Here is a 26,243-nt window from a genome sequence, read left to right on the forward strand (position 1 = left end):
GCTCTGAAGAATGGAAATGGCAAAATGAAGATTTTCCAACAGGATCTCTGGAGAGGATGCCCAAATCACCAGGTTGTCCAAATAAGGAAATATTTGGATCCCCTGAAAACTGCAAAAAAAAAAAAAAAACAATCACAGGATCAAGGCATTCGGTGAATACCCTTGGGGCAGCAGAAAGGCCAAAGGGCAAAGCAGAGAACTGAAAATGCAACAGAGAAATGCAAAAACTTCCTGAAAAGGGGATGGATCAGTATATGGAGGTAAGCATCCTTGAGATCCAGAGACACCATATAGGCCTGAGGGAGCAAAAGAGGAAAACAAGTCTAAAGGGACAACATTTGAAAAAAGGGCACCTTCAGAAAAGTCTTTAGATGAGAGGAGTCTAGAATTGGTCTTCAAGCACCCTCTTTTCTGGCCACTAGAAACATTCTAGAGTAAATCCCCCACCCCCTTTGGGACACACAGGTACCTCTTGAATAGTACCCGGAGTCAAAAGGTTTCAAAGAACCTCTGGGAAAAAAAGGAAGTTGTTCCCGAGGAGGCTGAGGAATGCCCATAAAAGAAGGACGGGATTTCCACACCATGAAATACCCCTGGCGAATAATGGACAAAACCCAAAAATCTTGAGTAATCTATAGCCAAACAGGAAGAGAAAGAGAAAGGCAAAGAGAAAGGCGAATGAAGCTGAGAAGAGATGGAGAGTCACACAGCACCTGGTTTATCGGGAAAGGAAGACTGAGTCCCTGAAGTCTGAGCAACCTTAGGAGGAGGAACCCGCTTGCCACTTTCTGCCCTTAGAAGGAGGGTAATATTGCTTGCAAACAAAGGCTGGCTTGTTAGGGGAGTTTCTCTGAAATTTAGGCACAGGAGAGACAAACAAATGTTTGAGATCTGTAAGGCCTTCCACTTATCCTAAAAGGAACAAACCAGCAGCTGCTTACCCAAACATTTATTTATTATCAAGAGGAACATGTATCAACCTAGTCTTGATATCATCAGGCTGAAGCCTAAGCCAAGAATACTTCTTCATCACTGAATCACAAGCAGCACCTCTAGAAGGGACATCTGCTGCATCATAACTACACTTAATAGAATGACAAACCACTTGGGAGGAAGTCCCTAGCAAGGAAAGAGCAGAAGTTTTACCCTCAGAGTCTGGGAGACCAGAAATAAGCTCAAAAGCCTGAGAAAGAGGAGCCCAACACACACCTGGTCTTATGGGTCTGATTATTAGCAGCCCTAAACGCCAGGGTAACTAAAGTGTAAACCTTCTTACCACGGTTCTACTGGCTTTATCAGAAGTCAGTAACTTGGGTGAAGGAAGCAACTGAAAAGACTCGTCAGAGACTACAGACATGACTGAGGAGTCAACAGCAGGACATTTATAGAAAAAAAAATTGCAATCCTCAGACACTCTATAAAACCTATCAGGCTTCTTGGGTGCAGGAGGCAGAGAATAAGGAAAATGAAAATGCATTTGAATGGTCAGAAAATGACGTAGGCTTTCAAACCAATGATACAAGGATGTGTTCGGAGTGGCGGCAAAGAAGCTCTGAGGATGGTACATCTGGACATCCCCTTTATGCCCTACGCTATTCGAGGAGCATACGTGTGATGTTCAGCATCCCTTAAAGCAACAGTAGGCTTTGGTATAGGGTCTATATTAGAACACCGAACATTCAAAAGTCGAGTGTTCTAATATCGAACCCTATGAATCGAAAATTTAAAACATCGAACATTTAGAACAGCAAATTTTTTCCTAGGGGAAAAAAATTTGCTGTTCCAAAACACACGCACAACACAAGCACACCAAACAAACAGCAATCTACATGCATACTCCTAAACTCTTCCATCTAACCCTACACTAAACTATACATACACCACTAACTATCCACTTATCTTAACCCAAACCCTAAGGTCCGTCACTATCGCACAGTCACCTCACCCGTGCCCTAACCCTAACTCAACTACCCCACCCTAACCCTCACGTCCAGACAATTGCGCACTTACCTGAACCCGACCTGTAACATTCCACCACAACGCTGAAAATACCGAAGCAACAGAAACGGACAACCAAATTCTTTCCCTAGGAAAAAATTTGGTTTTCTGTTTCTTCGATATTTTTAGCGTTCGCTGAAAACGGGTCGATATTAGAACACTCTACATTCTGAACGTTCGGTGTTCTAATATAGACCCTTGGTATATTAGATGGACGTTGGGCTACTCGTAGCAGGGAATCCCGTGAAGAATACTGTAACCAGTGAATGTAAGGACATCATGCAAATTCCTGAGTCATGACTGAGCATCAATGCTGAGTTATTGAGCAGCATTTATGACATGTCACAAATGAGCACAGAGCAATGTATTGTGAAAAAAGGGTGAACAATGTAGTGCATCAGCATATTGGTTATTTTGTTGAAAGAAATGCAAACTATGGGGTGCAGTACATTTATCTGTACATACTGTGCATCAGGCAGTACCCGCAGAGAAACATAATCAGAAACGGGTCATGTGCACCAGTTAACATTTCTGCAAGTGGAAAGGGACAAGTTACAAACAGGGCATCCATAAGTGTGTGCCACAGGGCACTTAGCCTTTTTTTCTACTTTGCTGCAAGTAAGAAGGCAAGACAGAGTGGCACAACAGAATGATGAACTGGACTGGAAGCTGGTTGGCTGACTGCAAGAAGGATGGACATTACAGAAGAACTCTCAGGACAGAATTCTGGGATAGGGCAATGTTTTTCTTCCATTTTCTGAAGGATATGAACCATGAAACTAAAATGTCAGTCATTATTTAATTACTTAAATCCTCAATGATTTGCCAGAAAAGCACAGGATTTATGAGGAACAAACCAAAAACAGGAGATAAAAATCTTGATACTCCACACAGTTCAGGATAGTTGAGAGGCAAGGATGATAATGTAGATTTGGTGCAGCTGTTGTGGAATACACAACACTGATAAGAAATATCCATTTCTGCTGGTACTGTGGAAAGATGCGTAGCATGTTGGTTTAATGTAAAAAAGTGAAAGGTTATGCATAGAGATAAAAAACACTTTGAAAATACGGTCTTGTTGAAGTGACATAGCAAAAAAAATCAAAGAATAAAAGCATTTTTGTGAGCTTCAAATTTAACAAGGACACAGCATCTCTCTTTAAACATTTAACACATTTATACTAACAAGTACTACTAGCGTGTGGTAGAAGATGTGTACACTGTGTATGTTTTATACTAACAAGTACTACTAGCGTGTGGTAGAAGATGTGTACACTGTGTACGTTAACTAGTGCACCTGAAAATAAGCACCATAGGGAATAGAAGAGAGATGAGACACTTCCTGGTGACCTACCAAAATATAAGACTTGCAGTCTGACTGTGGCACGCATCTCAGTCTGCATGGACTTGACCCGTCCTGGACTTAAGCTCCTATGGTTTCCTTGAGAGAGGGGCAGCAGCCATTAGTTCCAGGATGACAGTTAAGAGGGACAGTTGCCTTAGCATCACCGCTGACTGGACTGTTTAGCACTTTTCTGAATTTTTTTTTTCTGTTGATATCAGTTGGACAGTTCAGCATTTAGCAGTGCTCAGTACTTTGACCAGTAACAGGTATATCTACTTACAAAGGAGCTATCGTGGCCACAATCAAAATAAGATACACTGCCCGAGATGTGACCGTAAGATCTGTAAAGCATACAGTAGAATCTCTATTCATATAACAATGATACAGATGTTGCATTGGGCTTTCAAAGACTACCAGGATGAAAAGATGATGTGTGTTTTTCAGTCTGAGGAATGACAATCTATATTAAGGACTGGGTAAGAGAAACCCAGAAAGACGTTCCCCTTTTCTGTGGAAACATTCTTGGAGATGATTTTCATTCTCCTGGAAATGTCCAAGTGGTTCTTCTATGCTTCGACAAGATCAAAATCAGTGGGTTCAGAAAACACTGTTTGAGCACTGTATGAGGATGTGGAAAGGACTCTGCTTTTTATATCTTTGATGCTATTCATTTAAATCGGGAGTTTTAATAGTTTTTAGCTCATTTCCCTAAGAAATAAAAAATGGAGAAAAAAAGAATACCGGTGATACACAGTGTGCAGTTTTACAATGTCGTATCCCCCACAAGTTCATGTTTATGTGTTGGGGAGGAGTTATGTAGGTGTATGCAGTATTATAGTCACAAACGTTAACATTTAATTTCCACTATTTTTGTGATCCAAATTTAACCCAAGACTACAGTACAAACATATTTAATATAAATTACACAAATGTACACAGATAATGTGCTAAATACATAATATATAAAGAAAAATAATAATTACTATTAATAATAATAATAATAATTTGATTAATGAACCATACCAGCAGCCACATATATCTGACACTACTGTTTATCCAGCACTAACTTTCCCCGCGCCCAACAAAACATAAGTAATAAATGCATTCCTAAATGTTAAGGCCTACCCTAAACCTAACTAATCATAGCCAGAATTATAATGTATCAAAGACCAATTCCTAATCCCAATCTTAAATGCCGTCCTAGGTTTATTGCTAGTAAACTTACTGTAACTGTTTCTTACCTTAAAAATAAGCCTATTATTTTCATATAGGATAAAACGCTTGAGGGTAGCGGAAGATATTAACAAAAAGAGTGCTGGGTTTAGACACCACAGCAGTTAAGGCTATAGAAAAAGCTTGATTTGGGGTCAGAAGTAAGGGAGCAGTGCAGAACAGTGTTACAGCTGAATATTAACATACAGAAACAAAGTTAAGCATATATTTCATCTAAAAGTTAGAAATGGAGTGAAAGACAGACTTAGATTTGTGGTTATTGTCAGGTTTTGTAGATCATACCATAACAGAGTATAAGAAACTAACCAAAGGGATACTGCTTCAAGCCTTCCCTGGTACTCGGGGACTCTAGGTTAGCAACTTTCTTGGATAGTAACTGCCAAAGCCTTTCCCAGTTGCTTATGCTATGTCTGGAATTGTACATCCCAAAAGTGGCACTGTATCTCTTCTGATATTAGCTGTGCTAAATGAAAGGACTTTCTGACTACTGGATGAAGAGGAGAAAATTAGTGAGCCAGGTTCTAAAATCCCTGATCACATTATCATTTTAGAGTGTGGTATTACTTAAACCGTTTGTGTCAACACTACTTTTTTGCTTTTAACTACAGCCTTTACTCCAAATGCCACTTATTATTCCTACTGTAATGAACAGGTATCAGAAGGAGACTTGACAATAACCACCTGTTTGCAGTCATCTTCAAGCTTAGTTAACTAAAGGTCCAAATTAATGGTCTGAAGTAGATTTAGAAAAGGAGGGATCCAAGTACTGAGCCCTGAAGCACAACATTTGCTACCTTCATGCTTGCCAAGGAGGAGACTCCCATCATAATTATGCTGAATTTATCTTTTAAGCCAGGAGGCTATATAGGTCACCACATATGGATCAACTTTTAAGGCACTTTGATTTCAATGACACCAGTAGGATGGATAATGTATAATGTTTTGGCCAGATGTAAATAAGCTATGTGAACACAATAAACTCTGTCTATAGCCTGTGTCAGCTTCTCAAAAGAAGCTGACTAAATTGAGAAAGCAAGCATTCTTTTTGACAAAGCCAAACTAATGTGTATCAAACCTGATCTTTTTTTTCATATCATAGTTTAAGATGTCACATATGATGCATTCTGTAACTCTGCAAATCAGACTAGTCAGGTTAATGGATCTACAGTTTTCCAGGTCTGTGGTAGGGCCACCCTTGTGTACATCACCAATACAGTCCGCCACCCTGTGGGGACAAATCATGTAGTTAAGCTCAGGTAACGGATTTCAAAGTTCATCAGGTATCTACGTAAATGGTTCCATGGAAACAGTGTTTTTGGCCTTTGACAGCATCTTTAACATTTTATATATATATATATATATATATATATATATATATATATATATATATATATATATATATATTTTTTTTTTCCTTTGTGACATTAAGAGGTGTAAAAGATTTAGGAATTTGTGAAATTAAGACAGTTGCTTCAGAGGGAGCGCCCAACATGGCTGCACACTGATCAATTTAATTTCAGCTCTTCTGGTGTGAAAAGAGAAACTGAGAAAAAATAGCCAGTGAAACTGTCAGCTTGGGTAAAATGCAGTTACTGGCTAGTAAGTATACTGCCTGGATACCAACAAAGACAAACTCTGAAGAAAGCCAAACAAAATCAACTAGAAAAGGTGAAGAACATTTACAAATCTTATGTAATGATCAGAGGACACAGTGGGTGTCCTGTAGAACATTATTAAGTTGATAATTTTACTTCGTAAATTGGACTTCAGCAAGTTCTTTTTACAGATCTCTTGGAATCTGTTAATTACTGATGTGTTCTTTGACAAATGTGGAAATGCCAACACAGTTCCCATTACACTTAAATGCATGGCAGGAACAAAACCCAAATATGAAAGGAGTTGTACATTTATAGTGAAACAGTCTCATTAACTGCACAAAAACTGTACGTGGCCAAGTTACAGAAGTGTCTCAAGATCAAGGAATTTGCTGTTAACACTTCTGGCATTGAGAAGTTGCCACCTTGAGAAAGTCCAATTTAGTATTAAAAATTGCTATAAAGATATTCGCTGTCTGGATGGCCATTAGTAGGATTCTGCCTAAAAAAGGAACAATGAGAGCAACAAGGGCTTCAGCCAATATAGGGAAGTCATGGAACCGCAGGTGCAGGTCACCCTTGGTGAAATAAGTTGGACTAAAGATCATCAACCCACGAGGACACATACTGGGCCCCCTATAATGACATGACATATTAAGCCAACTGTTGAAGCCAATCATCTTTTCTTTGAATGTTAACTATTTTTCTGGGTAAAGGAAAAATTCCACTCAGGACCAGTATCTTCAGGGATGTGCACACCTGAAGTCGTTTACACCCACATGGACTACCCCTAAGCTGTAAACATATTTGTCTGGTAAAAGGGAATTTAGAATCATTGTGACATCACAGATCCTGGCACCAAAAATGCAAAATAACTGGAGCCCTGTCTGTGTCCAGTCTTGTGACTATGGAGTCAGTGTGCTTAACAACAGAGTCACCAATTATTAAGACATTACTGTTTTTCCTCATGTAATCTGAGATTTTAGATGGCTTGCCATGGTGACCCTTTATTATGTATGAGAATAGTGCTGATGTTGTGGTGGATATCTGCCAAGACTTGGTCTTCTTAATCCTAAGAAACTTTTGGTAGCGACTTTTTATGACCAGTAATTCAGTTTACTGTGGATGTGGTCAGAAGTGGGTGGTACTGTGTGATGTTTATAACCCATCTTACTGGATGAGAGGGATGGTCTCCAGCTTGCATAGATATTTGTAGAAATTAAAGACGGACTCATTTCTGTCAACTAGAGGTTCATTGTCTGCGAGCATACTCTGCCTGAGAGTACCAAGTGCTATAAGGCTGGCAGCAAAAGGGATATACGCACGTCCACCTTCCAGTTTGTACAGACAGGTTTTGGATTTATAGGCTGGTTTAAAAACTCAAGATATATTGTTTGCACCTCAAGTTAGATGTAGGGTCTGTTCATCAAAATTTGTAGTCTTCTGGCATATTACTGACAAATGAAGTCACTAAAAAGTGACAGACATTTGAGTTTCAGATATCATATTCCTTAGAAAGTGCACGCTAATGCAAATCTTATATTAATCAGGCAAACTTCTATCTATACAAGAGCAATGCCTAAAACCCATTCCTGATTTCGGGCCTTTGTCCCACTTTTTTTTTTTTTTTATCTGTTCCTGATTCTTGAGCGAAGTATGAATTAATCAATAATTACAGTCACAAAGCTTATATTTATTTAATTTGGTTTGTTTTATAAAATAAGTATTTTTTTTACTAGAAGAAAGATGAGTAACACTATTTGAGAGTTGAACATACAGAGAAATTTGCAAATGCACATAGAAACAGTTTTAGACAGACTGATAAGAAAAATGTCAATCTACTCCAACTAAACATTTTCTAACTAAATGCAGTTAAGAGAGTTGCTAAGTCCCGTCTCCACTATCTAAAGTCACAGATTAAAAAAAAAAAAAAAATGTAAACTCCCCGGTGTAGTGCAAAGCAGTCCACAGGAAGCAATGTTCAGGCAAACACCGAGTAAATGGCTGCCAGCTCAGCATTCTCAGGAGACAGGATCACTCCATGTGGCCTACAGAAGGATGTCTTGTACTAACTCTACTAGGAGACATTAAAAACTCTTCCAAACCAATCTCCCCTCGACGAATTAAGAGTTCACAGTATTTTCTGTGTCACTCAGAGAGACTCAGCTGAGTGATGTAATGCCATAGGTAAGCAAAAATAAACAGTTCAGCTACACAGTTTAATACTGGCAGTAAAAGGATGAAGCCCACTGGATAAGGACAGTGTGCAAGTGCTCCGTTAAGCATGTTTTTGTTTTCTTTTATCTCCAACATGGTTTCTTTCAGTTTCACCTTTCCGATCTTGCTGTACTTGGGTTGCCCTTAACTCGCAGGAGAAAAAAATGTTACAAAATCTTTCAGTTAACTCCATAAAGTAAATTACACTTCTATACCAAAACAATTACTTGTCCCATGAAATATTTTAGTCTTTCACATTTTCTACTTCATACAACTGTTGTACATTTTATGTCTGACATAATAATACAGGTCACAAAAAAATAGTTGGAGGCTTAATATACATTTTATACATTTTTTTTTTTCCAGAAAAAAATTTTTCTTTACATTCTTTCACCTTACTGAGAAAAAGGTAACCAAGTTTACACACACACACATTTACATTTTGCATCTAGGAAATAACCTACACTTGCCTATGTTTTATTACAGCTTCTTTCTTTCACATCTGCAAAAATACCAAACTTACTATAGTTTTATTATTGCTTCCTTTCATCTTCTACCATTCAACCCCATCCTGCTTCTTCCAGGATAAAGTAAAACCGAGTGGAAGTGCAGTCTCCTGAGCTGCACATAGGTTGACTTTTGGGAATGCTCCAACCTCCAGAAGATGGTTTGAACACTTTTCTGACCTCCAGCAAGTGTCCCTAGCAGAAGCTTATGAAATCTATCAGGATGCTTGACTCACCAAAGTATATAGACAACCACCAAAAAGTGTGGTGGTCGGTAAACCACTTCCAGATGTTAATCACTTCCCTGTAAAGGGAACATGAATATTAACTTGTTCAAACACACCACCCTTACCAGGATGTCGGACCTTATTAACAAAGACACATGCTTCAGGAATGACACCTGGACTTTGAGCCAAAAGCTCTAGCACAATGTTGTGACAGAGTTTCTCCACTAGACCTTGTTAACCCCAGACTATTTATTTATTTATATTTTGTTGTCTGGGTTAGTCCAACTAGACTAGTTGGCTTTTCTACTACAAGGGGGAAATCTGGCCGGGGAGTTTGGGAACTTCCCTTACTCTTTTTGATAGTCGCCATGTGATCTTTCTCATCCACTCAAGCTACCACCAACTCAGGCAGATGGGGTCTCGATTTTAACATCAGAAGGTTGACACACTAGAGAGTACAGTACCCCCTTATGCTGCATTTCAGTGTCAGCAATCCATCTACCTGGTGTAAGAACAGAACCCACAAACACACAGTGCTCACTCCTCATCTCTCTAACTATAAATCCACAATTAAGGATTCTGATGGAGAAAGAAGAAAGGGAAACATGGTCTCCATGATGATGAGAACGGAGACCCAATACCTTACTGAATGGTTGCAGGTGTATCAAACCACAAGCAACTCTGAGAGGAAAAACAGAATACTGGTCCTGTAGACAACGACAGCAAATAGGATTCACATGGCCGTTTTCAAAAAACTCCTGCGATTTTTCACCAAAAAGGATACCATCTCTAGATCACAAACCCAAAAGACATTCTGGAAAAAATATTTGTCACTTAAGTTAAACTTAATTTAGGAATGAAAACAGTTGTGGATGCTAGTCCTAGGCATCAGATCTCTAATGTCCAAGATGCACCACACTCCACCTCAGATGTTACACAAACATTTCAACTGCCTCCTACTGATCCATGTCAAAAGGGTAATAATTTTACATAGGCTTGAAGTCTGGAAATAAGTATGAAACAGATAACTCATGACAGCAAAATCAGAATAGGAATACAGCAACTAGCCAAATCTACCAATATGCTTGGACTATCTATCCAGGAATAGAGTGGCCAAATGCTGGGTGACCTATGTTAAGCAAATGTAGCAACCAAGTATCCCTAAGGAAGCCAGATATGAAAAAAAAAACAAAAAAAAAACTCAGAGGTAATTAGACTTCCAGGGTTTGGAAGACCCACAATAAGTAAGCCATTGAACAGCAAAAAATGTCATGTTTTAATGCTAGGTTCCTTAACAGGGATCACCCATAGTTTCTCTCATGAGTTGCTGAAACCCTCAAAAAGGCATCCTAGGAGGGGATTGGGAGCTGTTAAAGAAAGAAGTCTTATTACTAGTAAATAAAACAGAGACCTCCATCTCCTCATATTTAGATAAATTTAAATATTCAGAGTGGAAGGACATAACCCTCTTCCACCAAAACGTTTGTAATTACTTGTGCATGGTAAAGGGAGCAGTAGCCTCCAAACTAATGACTGGTATAAAAAGCATGGCCTCAAATTGAATGCCAAGAAATGCATCATTATTTCCCTTTGGGGAAAATGGCATCCCCCCTAATTATCACATTAATAACAATGTACTAAGCACGCAATCAGTTTTGATGGACTTCGGCACCCAGGTTGATAGCAAGCTGACTTTTAACCACCGTGTTGCCTACATTGTACGGAAGGCTTTCTATATGGCCCACCTCATAAATTAAGGGTATTTCATCCAGGAACAAGGAGGTCATAACATCCCTGTACTCCTCCCTTATCAGGGAGTACAATGATTATTGAGTACAATGCCCATTATTGAGTACAATGCCCCCTTCAGCATGTACTTTGCCAAGCATATGCAGCAGTTGGAGACACCACAGAGGTTCCTAACCAGGACATTTCCAGGGTCTCAGATAGATTGAGTAGAGAGACAGGGCCTTTAGCCTCATACAGACTGCTCAAAAGTGACCTGTGTCTGGCATACAAGGCCATCTCAGACCCAGCCTTGATGGAGTTGCTGCATATCCGCAAGACAAACTCCACTTGCGCAACCTGCACGCAAGGCCTTAGCCTGGTCTGTGACATTAATAGAACTTGTTGGTGGGATAGATATCTGTCCCAAAGACTCCCCCATCTGTGGAATAGACTCCCTTTCCATGTCAAGCAGAGTACCTCTCTAGCTCTCTAAGAGGAAAACGGATGACTGGATGGGAAACAGAAAATATACCCCTGGGATCCCACCAGTGTCCCTGCTGGACAGGTGCAGACTTTGAGGAAACATGGGCGAAATTCTTGGCTAGGCTTATAAGGGCCTCCGGGCCAGTAGCCTAGTACCATCCTATGAACCTATGAAGACTTAGCAGGAGGAGTCTATTTAGAACCCTTCATACATTTGGCAGGAGGGCGGGACTGTTTACAAACAAAAGCAGGCTTAGAGGGATAATTCCACTGAAAATTAGGAAGAAGGGAAACAAAAATATGTTTCAGCTCCTGCAAGGCCTTGCCCTTTTCCTGAAGAGACTTAAAAAGCTCAGTAATTGCAGAATCAAAGAGATTTTCAGGGAAGCATCCAACGGTTTAGCCTTAATGTCATCAGACAAAGGTTGGAGGTGAAACAGAGTAATGTCTCGACATAGAACCAAAAGCAGCAGCTCTAGAAGCATCAGCTGCATCGTAACTACATTTAACAGAATGGTGAGCTTATTGGGAATATGTGCTCAGTAAAGAAAGGGCCAACACCTTCCCTCAGAAACAGGAAGATCAGAGAGATGATTTGAGAGGCCCGAGAGAGAGTAGAGCCAAGCCATACTTGGTCATATGGGTCTGGTAACTAATAGCCTGAAAAGCCAGGGTAGCAGCTGTACACCTTCTTTCCCAACCCTTTCATGGCCCTACTATCCTTGTCAGAGAGAAGCAATTTGGTAGAAGACAAAAGCTTAGAAGGTTTGTTAGAAGAAACAGACACAACAGATGAATCATCAGGGGGACATTTGTAAAGAAACTACACTCATGAGGCACCTTATAAAACCTATCAGGTTTTCTGAGAGTTAGAGGCTGGGAGTCAACAGCCAGAGAAGCTGCTGAAAAGTGTCCAACAGGGCAGCCAGGACTGGAGGAACAGCAGAAGGTTTGGGAGACTCAGTCTGAAGGAGTTCATAATCTATTTTCTGGATATCAAGAACAATCCCATTTAAAAACATCCATCATATGAGAAATGGTATCCCCAAAAGAGAATTCCTCAAAGAAGGATTTGGGCTGATGGCATCCTCCTCTTCAGAACCAAAAGTCCAGTGGAGAAAGAATCTTAGAACAGTATGCCAAGGACTCTTCCTCTGAATCAGAGTCTTCATCAAAACAGTCTTGTTCCTTAGGCCATTTGAGTGGAGTGGAGTAGAGGACCAAGGGGGAGCAGGAACAAAAACTTCCTGGGGTGGTTTCAAAGCCATGAGAGCATTAAATAACCCCCGTGTAAAATATCGCTATTCTTGCTTGGGATCTTTAGCAGCAGGGGAAATGTGCTTAGTTTTCTACTTTTTCTTTAGAGAGATGTCAGCCCTAAAGACCTTAGGCAGTTTGGACCCTTGCTGACACACAAAGTAGTGGGAATCTCCTCCCTAAAAAGAATCTGCAGAACACCCCTTGGTCCTTCAGAAATAATCATCCAAGGTTCCCCCCTCAACATCCACAATAGATGTCTGCAGAGCTTCTGAGGACATGCATGAAGCCGAATCCATGCTGGCCTCCAAAGTGGTCACAGCAGAGGAATCCAATGGAACAACCGGACAGTCTTCTGGGCTTTCATCAGCCTCAAGAGGGAGACAAATGGGAGAGGCAGCACAGCAACAGAAGGTCATCATCTTGGCAGATGGCTGGCCCTCAGAATGGGATGATTCCTCCATAGTGCCCTGTGCCAACAACTTCGGTTCTCCAGGCAGACAGACCAGGAAGAGGAGAGACAACTATAAAGAATCTTAGGGAAAAATGCCTGATAAATGAACACTTAGTATGGTCATAAGAAGCATCTAAGCGAAATGACCAAACTGCTTGTGACCCCACGGCCTGAAATCATACCAAGAAATATGTTCAAGATCTCAAATGTCCACAGTTTTCTTACCAGAGGCATCTCCTTCAGCTGTGTGAGAGATCAACCTCATCAATGCATGGATATGGACATAACAGTGGGCAGTTGAGAGGATGCTCTTTTGAAGTCCTCAGAAGACAGAGACTCAGAGTATCTGAAAACTCCTAGGTAAATCTCTCTAAAGCAGAGTAAAATGTGCCAGGTAATTTAGTGACCTCATGGCGAAGGTTGCAGAGGCAAAACCTTGCTTTCCAAACTTTCCCAGTGCTCTAGACTCCCTGTTAGGCAGACAGACATTGGAGCTGTGTTCTGCCGCCACCACCATAGCATCTACCAGGACCTCTTTGCTCCAGTGTGGCCTGTCAAAGGGGGGTGCCAAAAGCTTGTTGGGTCTGTTTGGAGCAGGTTCAATCCCGGCGGGCCTCTAAGTCAATAAGTACATAACCCATGACAGACAGGCCAGAACCAAAAGTCTCCAAAATACCGATTCCTCTGGTGATGGGTTTCTGTTTCAACATTTCTATGACATTTCCAAAGGAGATATCATCAGGCGGTGACCTAGGGGACCCCTCTCCTTTATCAAAATCTATATCCTCTGTGATAAGACTACAAAGGGTAAGTGATGTCTCTCTTTTTACATGTTCTCTTCTAATGAACTTCCTCTGTGAGATGCTAAGGTGAAGTCTTGGAATAGAGGGGAAGTTCCTCCACAAGAACTGACTGGACATTTACTGATTCTTGCTGTCCCTGTGGAATAGGTCTGTGTGATTCAGCACTAGGACCCGATGAGAGAAAGGTAGTTGGAGCTGAGATATGAAAGAATGGTTCTCTGTGGACAGTAAAAGCCTTTTCTACCACCTCAAAGGCAGACTGACCCAGGGAAACTCCAATCCACCTCCTTGGACCCGAAACTCCCAAAGATGACAGACAAGGAACCTACCCAGATCTGAGCCTTGGGGGCAAAACCGGATCCGAACTGTTGAGGGCTGAGGCTCCAAGAGGAAAGCATGGATCTGACAAAATCCGCGCCAAGCTCATCCCCACAGATCCAATGCCAACACTTTGGCTCAAAGACCCATTCTGATCCAGTAGCATCAGGGCAGAACTGGTCAAGAAAACTGTCAGAGTAGGAGAAGAAGCTTTTCTTAGATCGGACACTGAACTCCTCTGGGATCTCGGATCCTGGGACTCAAACCACGACATGGATTAGAGAAGGAGGAGAATATATGGCTGCAGAAGTTGTTGGCATACTCTCAGATCCAGTAGTGGATGGAGTTGTTAAGACACCTATCTGAATCTACGCTCTAAGAAAACTTTCACATCATCCTATCCCATGTCCACTTCCAACAAGCTCCTGGAGGACCTACAGGAGGAAGTGGAAGGAGGCCTACAGTGCTTCTTGGGTGTCTGAAGCAACCTCGAAGGCAGGGTAGGAGAAATATTTTTAATAGCATACTCTGTAGTGTTCCTACAGGTACTACCCCATTTAGGATCCAATGGTCTAAGATCCAAAGGGATAGAGACAGGGCTTATTATAATGAATGCAGTGGAAAGTCTATGATCAGAAGGCTTTAGATCAGATGGGTCCGGACTTAGGATCCAGAGGTGTAGAATCCAAGGTCTTTCTGGATATTCCAGGAGGAACCGAAGATGACCCAGGGGATTTCATTGAGGAGCACTTCCTATACAACGGACGTGCTGACTTACTGTGTTTGGAGGGGGTTTGAGCCCCTGAATAAGTAGTAGTCAGTGAAAGTCCTTTCAATGCAAGTTTGTTGCTACGATTTGCTAAGCATCTGGGATTAAAGGTTGCACAAATCTTTACAATAATTATTCAAGACGATCAGTCCCTAAACAATGCATGCACTCCATGCAGCATCTGAATTAGGGATTTTATGCCCATAAGAAGGGCACTTCTTAAACCCTGTGGGTTTCTCCAATATGGTGGCAGAGAAAAAGTCACAGGAATAATAACTGAAAGTAACAGCAAGGAGAAAACAAACTTTTTTTTTTTTTTTTTTAAACTAACAGCAGGAAGTTGAAAATATCAACAATGGTAATGGAGAAATAGAACAAAAGTACCTTTATAAGAAAGGTTGACAGGCAATACCAACAATGGTAAGAGTACTAGTCAAAATAGTAGAAAGGGAAGCTAACAGCAGTGATAACTTGAAAAAGGGGAGGGGAGGAAAATATTTAAATAAAGAATAGTTCAGAGGAAAGTTTTTTGTGTGTGTTTTTAACAGAACTTTGCTACTACTTAGAAACCCAAAAATTATCGACAGCTAAGAAACCTGGTCTGTTCGCAAAGGTGGCAAACGAGATCTGGGGCTTTGGTGATACAGCATAGCATTGTGGTACAGGGAGGAGCTTGACAGCTGGATCCTAACTCTAAAATAACTGGCAGAGTCAGATCCAAATCTATATGTTCAGGAAAAATGAAAAGGACAACGTCAGATATGAAGTTGACCCCATCACCTGAATTCATACCCAGAAACATGTTCAAGATCTCTAATGTCACTATTTTCTCACCAGAGGCATCTCTTTCAGCCTATGCAAATGGGAGAAGGTGGATAAATAACTGGGATTATTATTTACAAGGCATGCACAGACTGAAGGGCATACCCACCATTATTCCTCTTGGTCTCTGAACTTTAAAAACCTTAGCAGGTAGCTCAAAAAGGTGCACTTTCTTATTTTTTGGAATAAAATATATTTAGATACTAAATTCTAGCTAGTGAAAAGGAATTTTTGTATATACTTATTTCTGTTACTTGCTGGGGGAGAGAGGTCAGACCCTCAGGAATTTAGTACGTCATCCCCAGCAACATGTAAATCTAATTTGATGACCTGATCTCACACCCACCCCCCACAAGTGGCTTAGCTGACTTTGAAAAGACTACTGCATCCTTGCATATGGCTGAAGGATAATTCATGAAGTTGTGGCTTGAACAAAAAGCCAAAATAGCAACATTTGTGCCATCTGAAACTAGATTCTTAGAGAACTTTCTGTGAGTGTCTGGATGATGTTCTGTAGTGGATGGTCTCTTGGTGCAGGTGGGCTCCTGCACCAAGAGCAAAATGGGTTTGAGCTGTGGAAAGGAGGCTTCTAGCAGTTGGTGCAGATGACTACAGATGACTAAAAGTTCTGAGTTAAACAGCTGCTTCCTGTGCCTGTGGTAGGGGCTACTTCCTGTGCCTGTGGTAGGGGGGTTCAATTTCCACTTTCATTTGCCTGCTGTGATACTGAGCAAGTCTGTGTTCCCTGGTTGTCCCTGAAAAGGAAGTTTTTGCCCAGGGAGTTAGGTGCTCAAAAATGAGTGAAAACCCAGTTCCCATGAATTACCACTGAAGTCCACTGAACACAGAAGGTATTATAAGAGATGTGGGAACACAAGTTAACACCAACCTCTTTTGACTACCACACTGCCACTGTGGTCAGAAAGTTCTTCTATGTGGTACATCTCATTACTAAGGGGTTTTGCATCCAGGAAGAAAGAGGTCATTGTCTCCCTTTACTCTTCCATCATTAGGTCAGTCATCGAGTACAATGCCCCATTTGGTATGTACCTCACTAGACACCTGCAACAACTGGAGAGGCTGCAAACGTACCTCACAAAGAGGTTCCCAAGCCTTAAACACTTGGCCTATATGGACAGACTCAAAAAAAACTCCAACTATTCTGTCTCACATCGCCTACTTAGAGGCTATCTCTGCTTGACTTACAAATCCATGTCTGACCCATCTCTGTTAGAAATGCTACATCTAAAGAAATCCCAATCCCTCCACACCACACTCTACAGAGACCTCAACCTCATTACCACAATCAACAGAACAAGCTGGAGGGACAGGTTCATAAACCAGAGACTGCCCATGCTATGGAACAGATTTCCCATACATGTCAAATAGAGCACCACACTGGCCCCTCTTCAGGAGAAATCTTGAGTGGATGGGATGCCAGGGTAATCCTATGGACTAGGCTTGTAAAGGCTCCAGGGCCATTAGCCTAGTACACACCTATGAACCTATAAAATAATGTATATGGAAGCTCCCAAACGTCACAACGATGATACATATAAATGCAGGCAGAGAAAGGAGACTTGAAAATGCTACAGTCTAAATTATGAAAAAAATAAAATAAACAGGCAATTCTCTGCTTGTATTTCATAATAAGGATGCTTTTTATTACCAGACAGCCCCACTCAGGTATTCTTAACATGTTATAACAAAAATGAGCATTTAATCTTCAACTTTAAAGCTGGATGATTGTTTACTTTCCTTTCATTTGCTTCACAGAGACTGAATATTTACACCTACTGCAGTCTTTACAGCATCAGCATAGCTTTAAAACAGGAGGGTTTGTCCATTTGGAGGTTTATCATTGCTGTGATAGCTTACATTTTCATAAACAGCAAGTGGTGCACAGTAGAAGTTAACATGTTACTAGTCAGAGAAAATTATGTTAGCAGTAAAGAAAAGTATAGTTGTGTACACTTACCATAAATGTAGATGTTCAAGTGTATTCACTGTTGCAGTCATCACACTTGCGGTATCCTGACAGGGGTAGCCCTCAGCAGGCCTGAATACCAGAGGCTTAGTATTTCTGCGTCGGTTGCTGTTACTCCAGGACTGACGTCAGGTCGTCAGTGGTATAAAAACAGGCAGCCGACGCCATTACATCAGTCTTTCTTGCCGAGGAGCCTGAACCAGAAGCAGTTTTGCTAAAATGCCAGGCAGCCGCTACCTGAAGATGAAGTCTTCTAAAGGTAAGAACCCTGTTGGGGATCCTTTTTTCTTGCTCTAACCGATCTCAGAAAAAGTTAACAATTGTTTCACCTGTGGAAAGCAAATACCACACAGAGAATTCCATTCTTACTGCGTCACCTATTTAGGCCCAGACCACGATGTCCCTCGCTGTCAGTTTTGTCCTTTGCTCAACGCCATAACTATACGTCGTTGGGCCCTTATCGTAGCTAAATACTTTCACTCTCTCTCTCTCTGTATTCCAAAATGGCTTCGATAAGCCATCCCACTACCGAGCTTCCGAAAAAACGTAAATATAAAGACAGACAGACCTCAAGTCCAAACTGCCAACGACGCTTCCGTTAAGCTAGTCGCCAGTACTCAGTGAGGTGCTTTCACAGCCCCTGATGCCTACTTCTATGGATTCGCAGGCTGCTACCAAGATCCGTTCGGAGTCTGGTATGCCACAAGACTCTTCTTTGACTATGGAACCTGTGGCTGTCTACTTTGGATGGGTCCAGAGCCGCTGTGCGGGCACCTCTGAGGAAGTTCTTCGCACTACCGATATTCGACACAAACCAACGACTTCTTTCGTGTCTTTAGTTCTTTCTAAAACTACCAAGTTTCTAAGGCCCGGAGTATGAACTATGCTTAAAAAAATGACTCAACCTCAAAAGTGCCTGCTTCCATGCCTCAGTCTCAGATGCTTAAAATGGCAAAAGACCTTATCATGCTGATTAGGGGAAGCCAGCCTACCCCTGCTAAAAGGAAGAGACTTGTCCCAAGCAGCTTTATCTGACCAAGAGTCAGACGACTCGGGTTTCTGATTATGAAGACATGCCCTTATTTGTTTATCAGGATTCAGATGCAGTGGAATCCATTCCTTCTGCCTCTCCCTCCAGAGGATTTTTCTTTTGGTGAAACCCTATATACCTTGAGAGAGCATTTCCATTGGGAATGCCAGGATTATCCTCAGTCCAAAAAGAGACTCAGGAAATTTTTAGATTTACCACAGCACAGACCCTTAGCTATTCCTCCTGTTCTGGATGTTGTGGATGATGTTTTTATGGAATCCAGTCTAATTCCTGATACTCTACCTCCTGCTCCCAGGAAACCTGACAGGTACTACACTCGCTGACAGGTACTACACTCGCACAAATTTATTTTCAAAAAATCCTACTGCTGACCCAGAGGTCATCCCCAAGGATATAAAGGAATAAAAGCAGCCACAGCTAAGAATCCCAGCCCTTCGGACAGGGATTCACAAGCTTTAGACAGATGGGGTAAAAAAGTATACACCTCTGCAACTCTTGCCATTAGAGCATTAAATTGTCAGTTCCACATGCTGAAATTCCAGCAACATACTATCGAACTTATTAAACAAAAAGTATCTACCTTTCCTGACTATGCAGAAAATAAAGAATTACAGGAGCTTATGCCTTCTGCAAGCCAAGTTAGTAACCATACCCTCCAATGTGGATTTGATGCCCTAGAAGCATCCTGCAGGGCAGCAGTCACAGGTTCTGTACTTAGAAGGCATGCTTGGGCTTAAGGAACAAACCTTGCCAGATCATGTCAAATCAAAATTATTGGATGCACCACTGAGCAAAGTGGAATAGATTTCCCATACATGTCAAATAGAGCACCAATACATGGCAATTCGTTTGGCACCAAAGCAGAAGAGGTTTTAAAAAAGATGGAAGAAAAAGCTAAAGGTCTATGCAGACCGTTAAAGACTTTTTACAAGTCCATCCTCCAAGATTCAGTAGGCATTGTCCTTCGAAACATTGGCCCTTTTCAGCCCCCTCAAGGCCGCCTCAGACTACTAGGGAAAGCAGACCCCCCCCAGACAGCAGTCTCAGGGTATGCAGAGATCTAAGCAATGGAGTACCTCCACATCTAAAACAGGGAGTGCTCAGCCATCCCCTTATGGAAAAAATTCACAATGACTTCTCAACTCCACCTCTCACATCTGCCCATCTGCTTGTGCCCCTAGGAGGAAAACTTTCCTCCCATTCAAAAAACTGGGCCTCCATCACCAATGATCGATGGGTCCTCCAACATAGGGGTACAAATTTTGCCAACCCCAAAAGGGTTCCCAGATCTTCCTCCAAACCAGTGGGCAGAGGCACAAAACCAAGTTCATTCCCTGCTCTCCATGAGAGCAATTCAGCCTGTTCCTGCAGAACAGATAGGCCAAGGTTTCTAGTTCAGACTTTTCCTGGTACCCAGAAAAGAGGGCACCTGGCACCCAATCTTAGATCTATCCATTGTAAACACCTTCATGGTGGTACCCAAATCTACAGCAGCTTCTCCCTATGCTGTCCAAAGATGCCTGGTTAGCCACCCTAGACCTAAGAGAGGCCTATCTGCATATCCCAGCCAGAGACTCTTGCAGGAAATATCTACATTTCATGGCAGGATCTATGCATTATCAGTTCTCTGCACTTCCCTTTGGCTTATCCACTGCTCCCAGAGTTTTCACAAAATGCCTGGCTCCAGCCTTTGCTTAATGCAGACAAAGAAATATTCAAATTTACCCATACTTGGACGATTGCCTGATTCAGGCAGATAGTCAAGAAAAGCTGTTGTAGCACCTGACATTTGTAAAGGACCTACTAACCTCACTGGGGTACACTACCAACAAAAAGAAATCCAAACTAGCCCCCAGTCAAAATATTGTATTCTTGGGAGCAATCCTGGACACAGCATCCCAGATGGCATTCCTTACTTCAGAAAAACAAGCCTATGTGACAGGCTACTTCTCTCAACTGGCCACAGAACCCAGATATACACAAGGAAAATCCTGCAATCTCTAGGGTTCATGGCCTCCTGCATTCTACTAATTCCATATGCCAGACTGCATAGGAGGAAACTTCAGTGGTACTTAAAACGCCTTTGGTGTCAACATTCTCAGGACCTGGAAACTATTATACCTATGATACCTTGTCTAAGGAAAGATTTTCTTTGGTGGGCAACAGCATGCAACCACAACAAGGGACTTCCCTTTTCACAACCCCACGCCACCCAGACCCTAACCACAGACACATCAGATTATGCCTGGGGTGCACACCTGGATGGCAGGTGCATTCAGGGCCACTGGAGCCCAAATAAAATTCATCTGCACATCAACCAAAAAGAGATGCTAGCTGTTCAGCACGCTCTAACAGCTTTCAGATCCCTACTCTCTCCGGGGCCTCTGCTAATCAAAACTGACACCACCACAGTGATGTGGCACATCAACAAGCAGGGGGGAAACTCGCTCTTACCCACGCTGCAGGCTAGCCATGACACTTTGGAACATGGTCTCAACAATGCATATTCACCTGCTAGCTCAATTCCTGCCAGGCAACCAAAACTCTCTGGCAGTCAACTTAAGCAGAAATCTCCTAGACCCACACGAGTGGCAATTAAACCAAAACACTTTCAGCCTTGTGACCCAGAAATGGGGTACCCCAAAGGTGGACCTATTTGCCTCTGGTATTCGGGCTGAGAGCTACCCCTGGCAGAATAACCCAAGTGTGAGGACTGCAACAGTGAAACATGAAGAACATCTCATTCAGTAGTCTGTTGATAAATCTTAAAATGCTTCTTTATCTTTAAATTCAGATATAGAACTCATTAATTTAACATGTGAGAACAGGAATGGAGTCGGTGTCCTTCAGTACACAACAAATGTGCTGCTTACCTGATGCAGACCACAGAATACACGAGTTTTGCCTTTCTTCATAGCAGGACCATACCTAAAAAACGAAAAGCATAACTGACTTCAGAATTCATACCAAAACCTGACATCTCAGACAATTTACCTGGGCAGCATTACCAGCATGGGATGCCTTCCTACTACACTGTAGAAGAGACTACACTGACAAAATATGCACCACAGCCTCCAAATGAATTACTAACATTTTTGTTTTTCTTGTCGAAAACTGATGGAAACAGTCAAAGATTTTCATAGCAGGAAAAAACACAAAGGTCAGAGTTTCCTGAAGGAAAACTGTGAAAAAGCTTTCTTTTTTTAATGGACAGGCTGAAATGCAAGGTTTAGTTTTCAATGAATAGGTTGAAATGTCTGGTTTAATTTGTAATGAAAAATTCTAAATTTTTTAACTACTTCAGTACTGGATAACCCAAACAATGGGTACTTAACAACAGTGGATTTGTGAGTACAGCTTCAGTTGCAGAACAGAACAAGAACTGTTTGGTGCATAAAACCTGCCCAGAATGCTAACCACTCCCCTCAAGTGCATAAGCTGAAGGCTACAATTTCATCAAAGCAAATGGGGAAATAATGAAGGCAAATACATACAGCAGGATGTCTCCTGCAGTCAAAGGTTTTACTTGCAGACCAAAAGTAATAGCAAGCATCCATCACTTTCATGTATGACTTCACAGAGCTTGGACAAAAAGGATGCAGCACCCAAGTTCAATCCTCCTGCATAGCTACATTACTGGAACAAGCGTCTTGATTATAATACAGTATAGAAGAATCAATCCTCATCAGGGCGTTATCAACCATTCAGGGAGAGGAAGATGAAGTTGACCCCATGGCCTGAATTCATACCCAGAAACATGTTTGAAACCTCAAATGTTCACTGTTTTCTCACCATGCATTCACAGATTGAAGGGTTAATGCCGTAAAGAATGCAGTAAGTACAACTCTTCATTCTCTGTAAAACAACTGAAAGGAAAGTAAATGAACATTAATCTTTAAAGATAAAGATTAAAAGCTCATTTTCTGTTATAACAAGTTTAGAATACCAGAGTGGGAATTCTTACTGCAACATTTTGGTCTGTTTACAGTGTCGCAGTGCTGCGTGCTGCATCCTTTTGTCTCAGAAGACCAGGCCTAAAATGTTATCCTACATGGGTTTCTTGGGGGCTCCACTGCACCTTCCTCCTCCCAACTTTCCTCCTGGGCTTTTGTATGCTCCCAAATATAAGGAATACTGCAAAAGTGATATGAAAGGACAGTACAGTTGTGTAAAAATCTTAATATAACAGCGGATGCCCTTCTCTTCACTGTTGCAGTATTCACTCCCTCCCTTCTCTTCACTGTTGCAGTATTCACTCCCTCCCTTCTCTTCACTGTTGCAGTATTCACTCCCTCCCTTCTCTTCACTGTTGCAGTATTCACTCCCTCCCTTCTCTTCACTGTTGCAGTATTCACTCCCTCCTTCTCTTCACTGTTGCAGTATTCACTCCCTCCCTTCTCTTCACTGTTGCAGTATTCACTCCTCCCTTCTCTTCACTGTTGCAGTATTCACTCCCTCCCTTCTCTTCACTGTTGCAGTATTCACTCCCTCCCTTCTCTTCACTGTTGCAGTATTCACTCCCTCCCTTCTTTTCACTGTTGCAGTATTCACTCCCTCCCTTCTCTTCACTGTTGCAGTATTCACTCCCTCCCTTCTTTTCACTGTTGCAGTATTCACTCCCTCCCTTCTCTTCACTGTTGCAGTATTCACTCCCTCCCTTCTTTCTCTTCTTTTTCTCCTTCTGGATGTACATGTTCCTCTTACACCTTGGACTGTTATTCCTCCTGGGGCTTTTCAGTTCTGAGGATGGTACATCCATACGTCACCTTTATGCCCTATGCCATGCACAGGGAGCATATCTGTGACGTATGACATCCCTATTACAACCTAAGGTTTTGGTATACTGGCCAAACATCAGGCTACCCTTTACAGGGATTCCTAATGTAAGGAATATTGCAACAGTGATACAGAAGGACATCTTCTGTACTGTTTAATGAACTTCGCATTTAAGGAACACAGGTTTCTAATGGGAAAGTTAAAACAAATACAAAGAGTCAAAGTGGGGAACTGTTAGGAAGGAGAATGTAGAGTGAAAACAGTGCTGTGATCTACGAGTATGGAAAGCAAATTGTAGGTATTTGTTGTAAATTTGTTCTAGCTTAGCTAATTCAGAAGACGAGAGGCTGGCAAAATTAATATTTCCATAGAAAATCTAAGCCAACAGCAAGGAGGCTTTGACAAGTCGTCTTCCAGTATCTTTCACTTGGTAGAAATAGTTTAATAACCTGTTGCACTTTTTATGGTGCTGCCAGTGTTTAAATCAAATGATATGGAGCAGTCCTAAATAATGTCTAGACATTTAATGCCAGTGACATGCAAAATAAGCAACAAATGATTCATTTAATAGGTACGATCATGGCACTGATTGATGAAATTATTACCAAAGAACAGAAATGATTTTGTTTTCTTAGCATTTACGGTACGACAGGAGTCTTTAGGCCAGTAGTCAAGTTTTGAAACCCACTTAGTAGTATTGGTTGGGCTGAAGACAAGGACCCATCTCTCCATGGCACAGTTGCACTGTTAGTTTATCATACACCAGGATGCTCAAGGCATTTCGATGGAATGGGGATGATAGACAAGTTAAAAAGTTTGGGGGGGGGGGTCAAGCAGTGTCCTTGGGGGACACCTTAATTTTTATTTATTTCATTTTACATACTCTGTGGAATAGGCAAGTTCAGGTGCGTTTCGTCAGTTCAGTCATGCAAGCAAGAATACAGCTGTGTACAAAATGCTATGCAGAGGTTAAGAAAAAGGGTTGGAACAACACTGCTACTGTTAAGGTCCACCTGACCAAACTCTGTAACCACAAAAGTGTGTAAGTGATAACAAGTGGGTTGGGGCTTTGTCCATCAAGACTTTTTTTAGGCTGAACTTAATGTCCTTGATCCCGCAACTTTTCCAATTTTGATTAATTTTTTGAGGCTTGGAGTTTTACTATTGAACTTGTAATAGGCCTTTGTTAACCTTGTGGCTAAGAAGCCTTCATTAGATCCTGAACTCCTAAACAGCTACCAACCGATCTTCAACCTTACTTTCTTGGGAAAATTATTGAGAAGGTTGTGTATAAACTTGAGATGCATCTTCACAGTCGGTGGGCTTATGGATCCTTTTCCATCCAGGTTTCAAACTTGCCATACAGAGTCACATTTTAACAATAACAAGTGGCTTCTGTTCCAGAGCATTTACAACACTACACCTGTTATCTTACCATTTATTCAGTCTTTTGTATTTTATTGTTTTACTATAAAACACATTAATAAAATTGAAACGGAGGTTAAAAAATGTTGCACTGTTAAAGATAACTTTGTAATAACAGGTTGGTATGATTAGGGTATTTACCTCACAGACACAAGGTACAGGGGTTGATTTTCACCTTTAAAAGGAAAATTGGCTAGGCTTAAAATGGTCCACAAAGGCAGCAAGTCTAGTAATTACCAATGAACCTATGAATGTCATACCTAACTGTATAAAGAATGTTGTTGGTTTGTAAATATTTAGAAAGTTGTAGGTATACCCCATACTCCATAACATTAGCTAGGCAAGTAAGTACAGTAACTGGTCCTGTAACTATTGGTCTCTGCTGATGTTACCCTTTGCAAAGCAGGAAAGGAAAAGATACATTCCTCAAGTGATAAATGCAAGTCTTTATAGCTTCTGTTGGTAAGACCCCAGATATCCTGTTAAGGAGTAAGATTACACCTTTACAAATTTGATGGAATGAATTCAGTGCTTTCAGAACCAGTTCCTCTAGTTTTGGACATTAGCTTTCTGACAAGGCACAGACTCAGATCTCTGAAATTACATTTAGTCTCACCAAAAGGCAATGAACAGGGCCTGTGTGTTGGGCAGCAGCTGCCGGAGAAAAACAATGAAACTTATGTACTTTCCGTAATATTAAATCTGTTGGCAGCTGAATCTTTGCCAACTCTAAGAATAACCAGAAAACACAATCCAAAAGGATGAAATGAATAGAAACAGGCTAGTACTATTCTTAGAATTTAATGTAATAAACAAGCTAGTGCTTTTGTCTCACAAAAGGTTGCTATAAGAAGAACAAAAGATGCTTCAGACTGTTTTGTACTCTACATCATCTCTGCATTAAAAAACTATTTAGACCAAATCACATGACTCAAAAAAGTTTGAAATTTAAAACTATAATGTCTATTTAAATAACACTAACACCTAAACAAATACATACTGAAAATTACTCAAACACATTACTACTAAAAATGCTTCTAGTATTTCAACATGTCCCTTCTCTTCTTTAAATCACACAAATTCACACTAGACTTTAACTCATTCACCCTAGTAGAATAGAGGAAAACTTGCCATTTGTATTCAGTTTATTCAAGGTCATCGTCTCTGCTTTCCCCTCTTAAATTCATTGTATACATTGCAACACTGCAAATAAAATCTTTTCAAAATTCTTACACTTGGACTGTATGCA

General features: G+C 41.2%; 1 protein-coding gene across 4 annotated transcripts in view; it reads right to left on the reverse strand.

The window, feature by feature from the left end:
• Positions 1–26,243, reverse strand: part of LAP3 (leucine aminopeptidase 3) — a 528,883-nt gene that overhangs the window by 367,395 nt on the left and 135,245 nt on the right. For all 4 annotated transcript variants that reach the window (XM_044062186.1, XM_044062189.1, XM_044062188.1 and 1 more), the window contains exon 3: positions 21,667–21,721. In XM_044062186.1, coding sequence (XP_043918121.1) covers positions 21,667–21,721 — 55 coding nt within the window. The remainder of the gene's footprint in view (positions 1–21,666; positions 21,722–26,243) is intronic.

Source organism: Protopterus annectens, chromosome 2.part1, assembly GCF_019279795.1.
Source record: "Protopterus annectens isolate FY-2018-M chromosome 2.part1, PAN1.0, whole genome shotgun sequence".
NCBI lineage: Eukaryota > Metazoa > Chordata > Ceratodontiformes > Protopteridae > Protopterus > Protopterus annectens.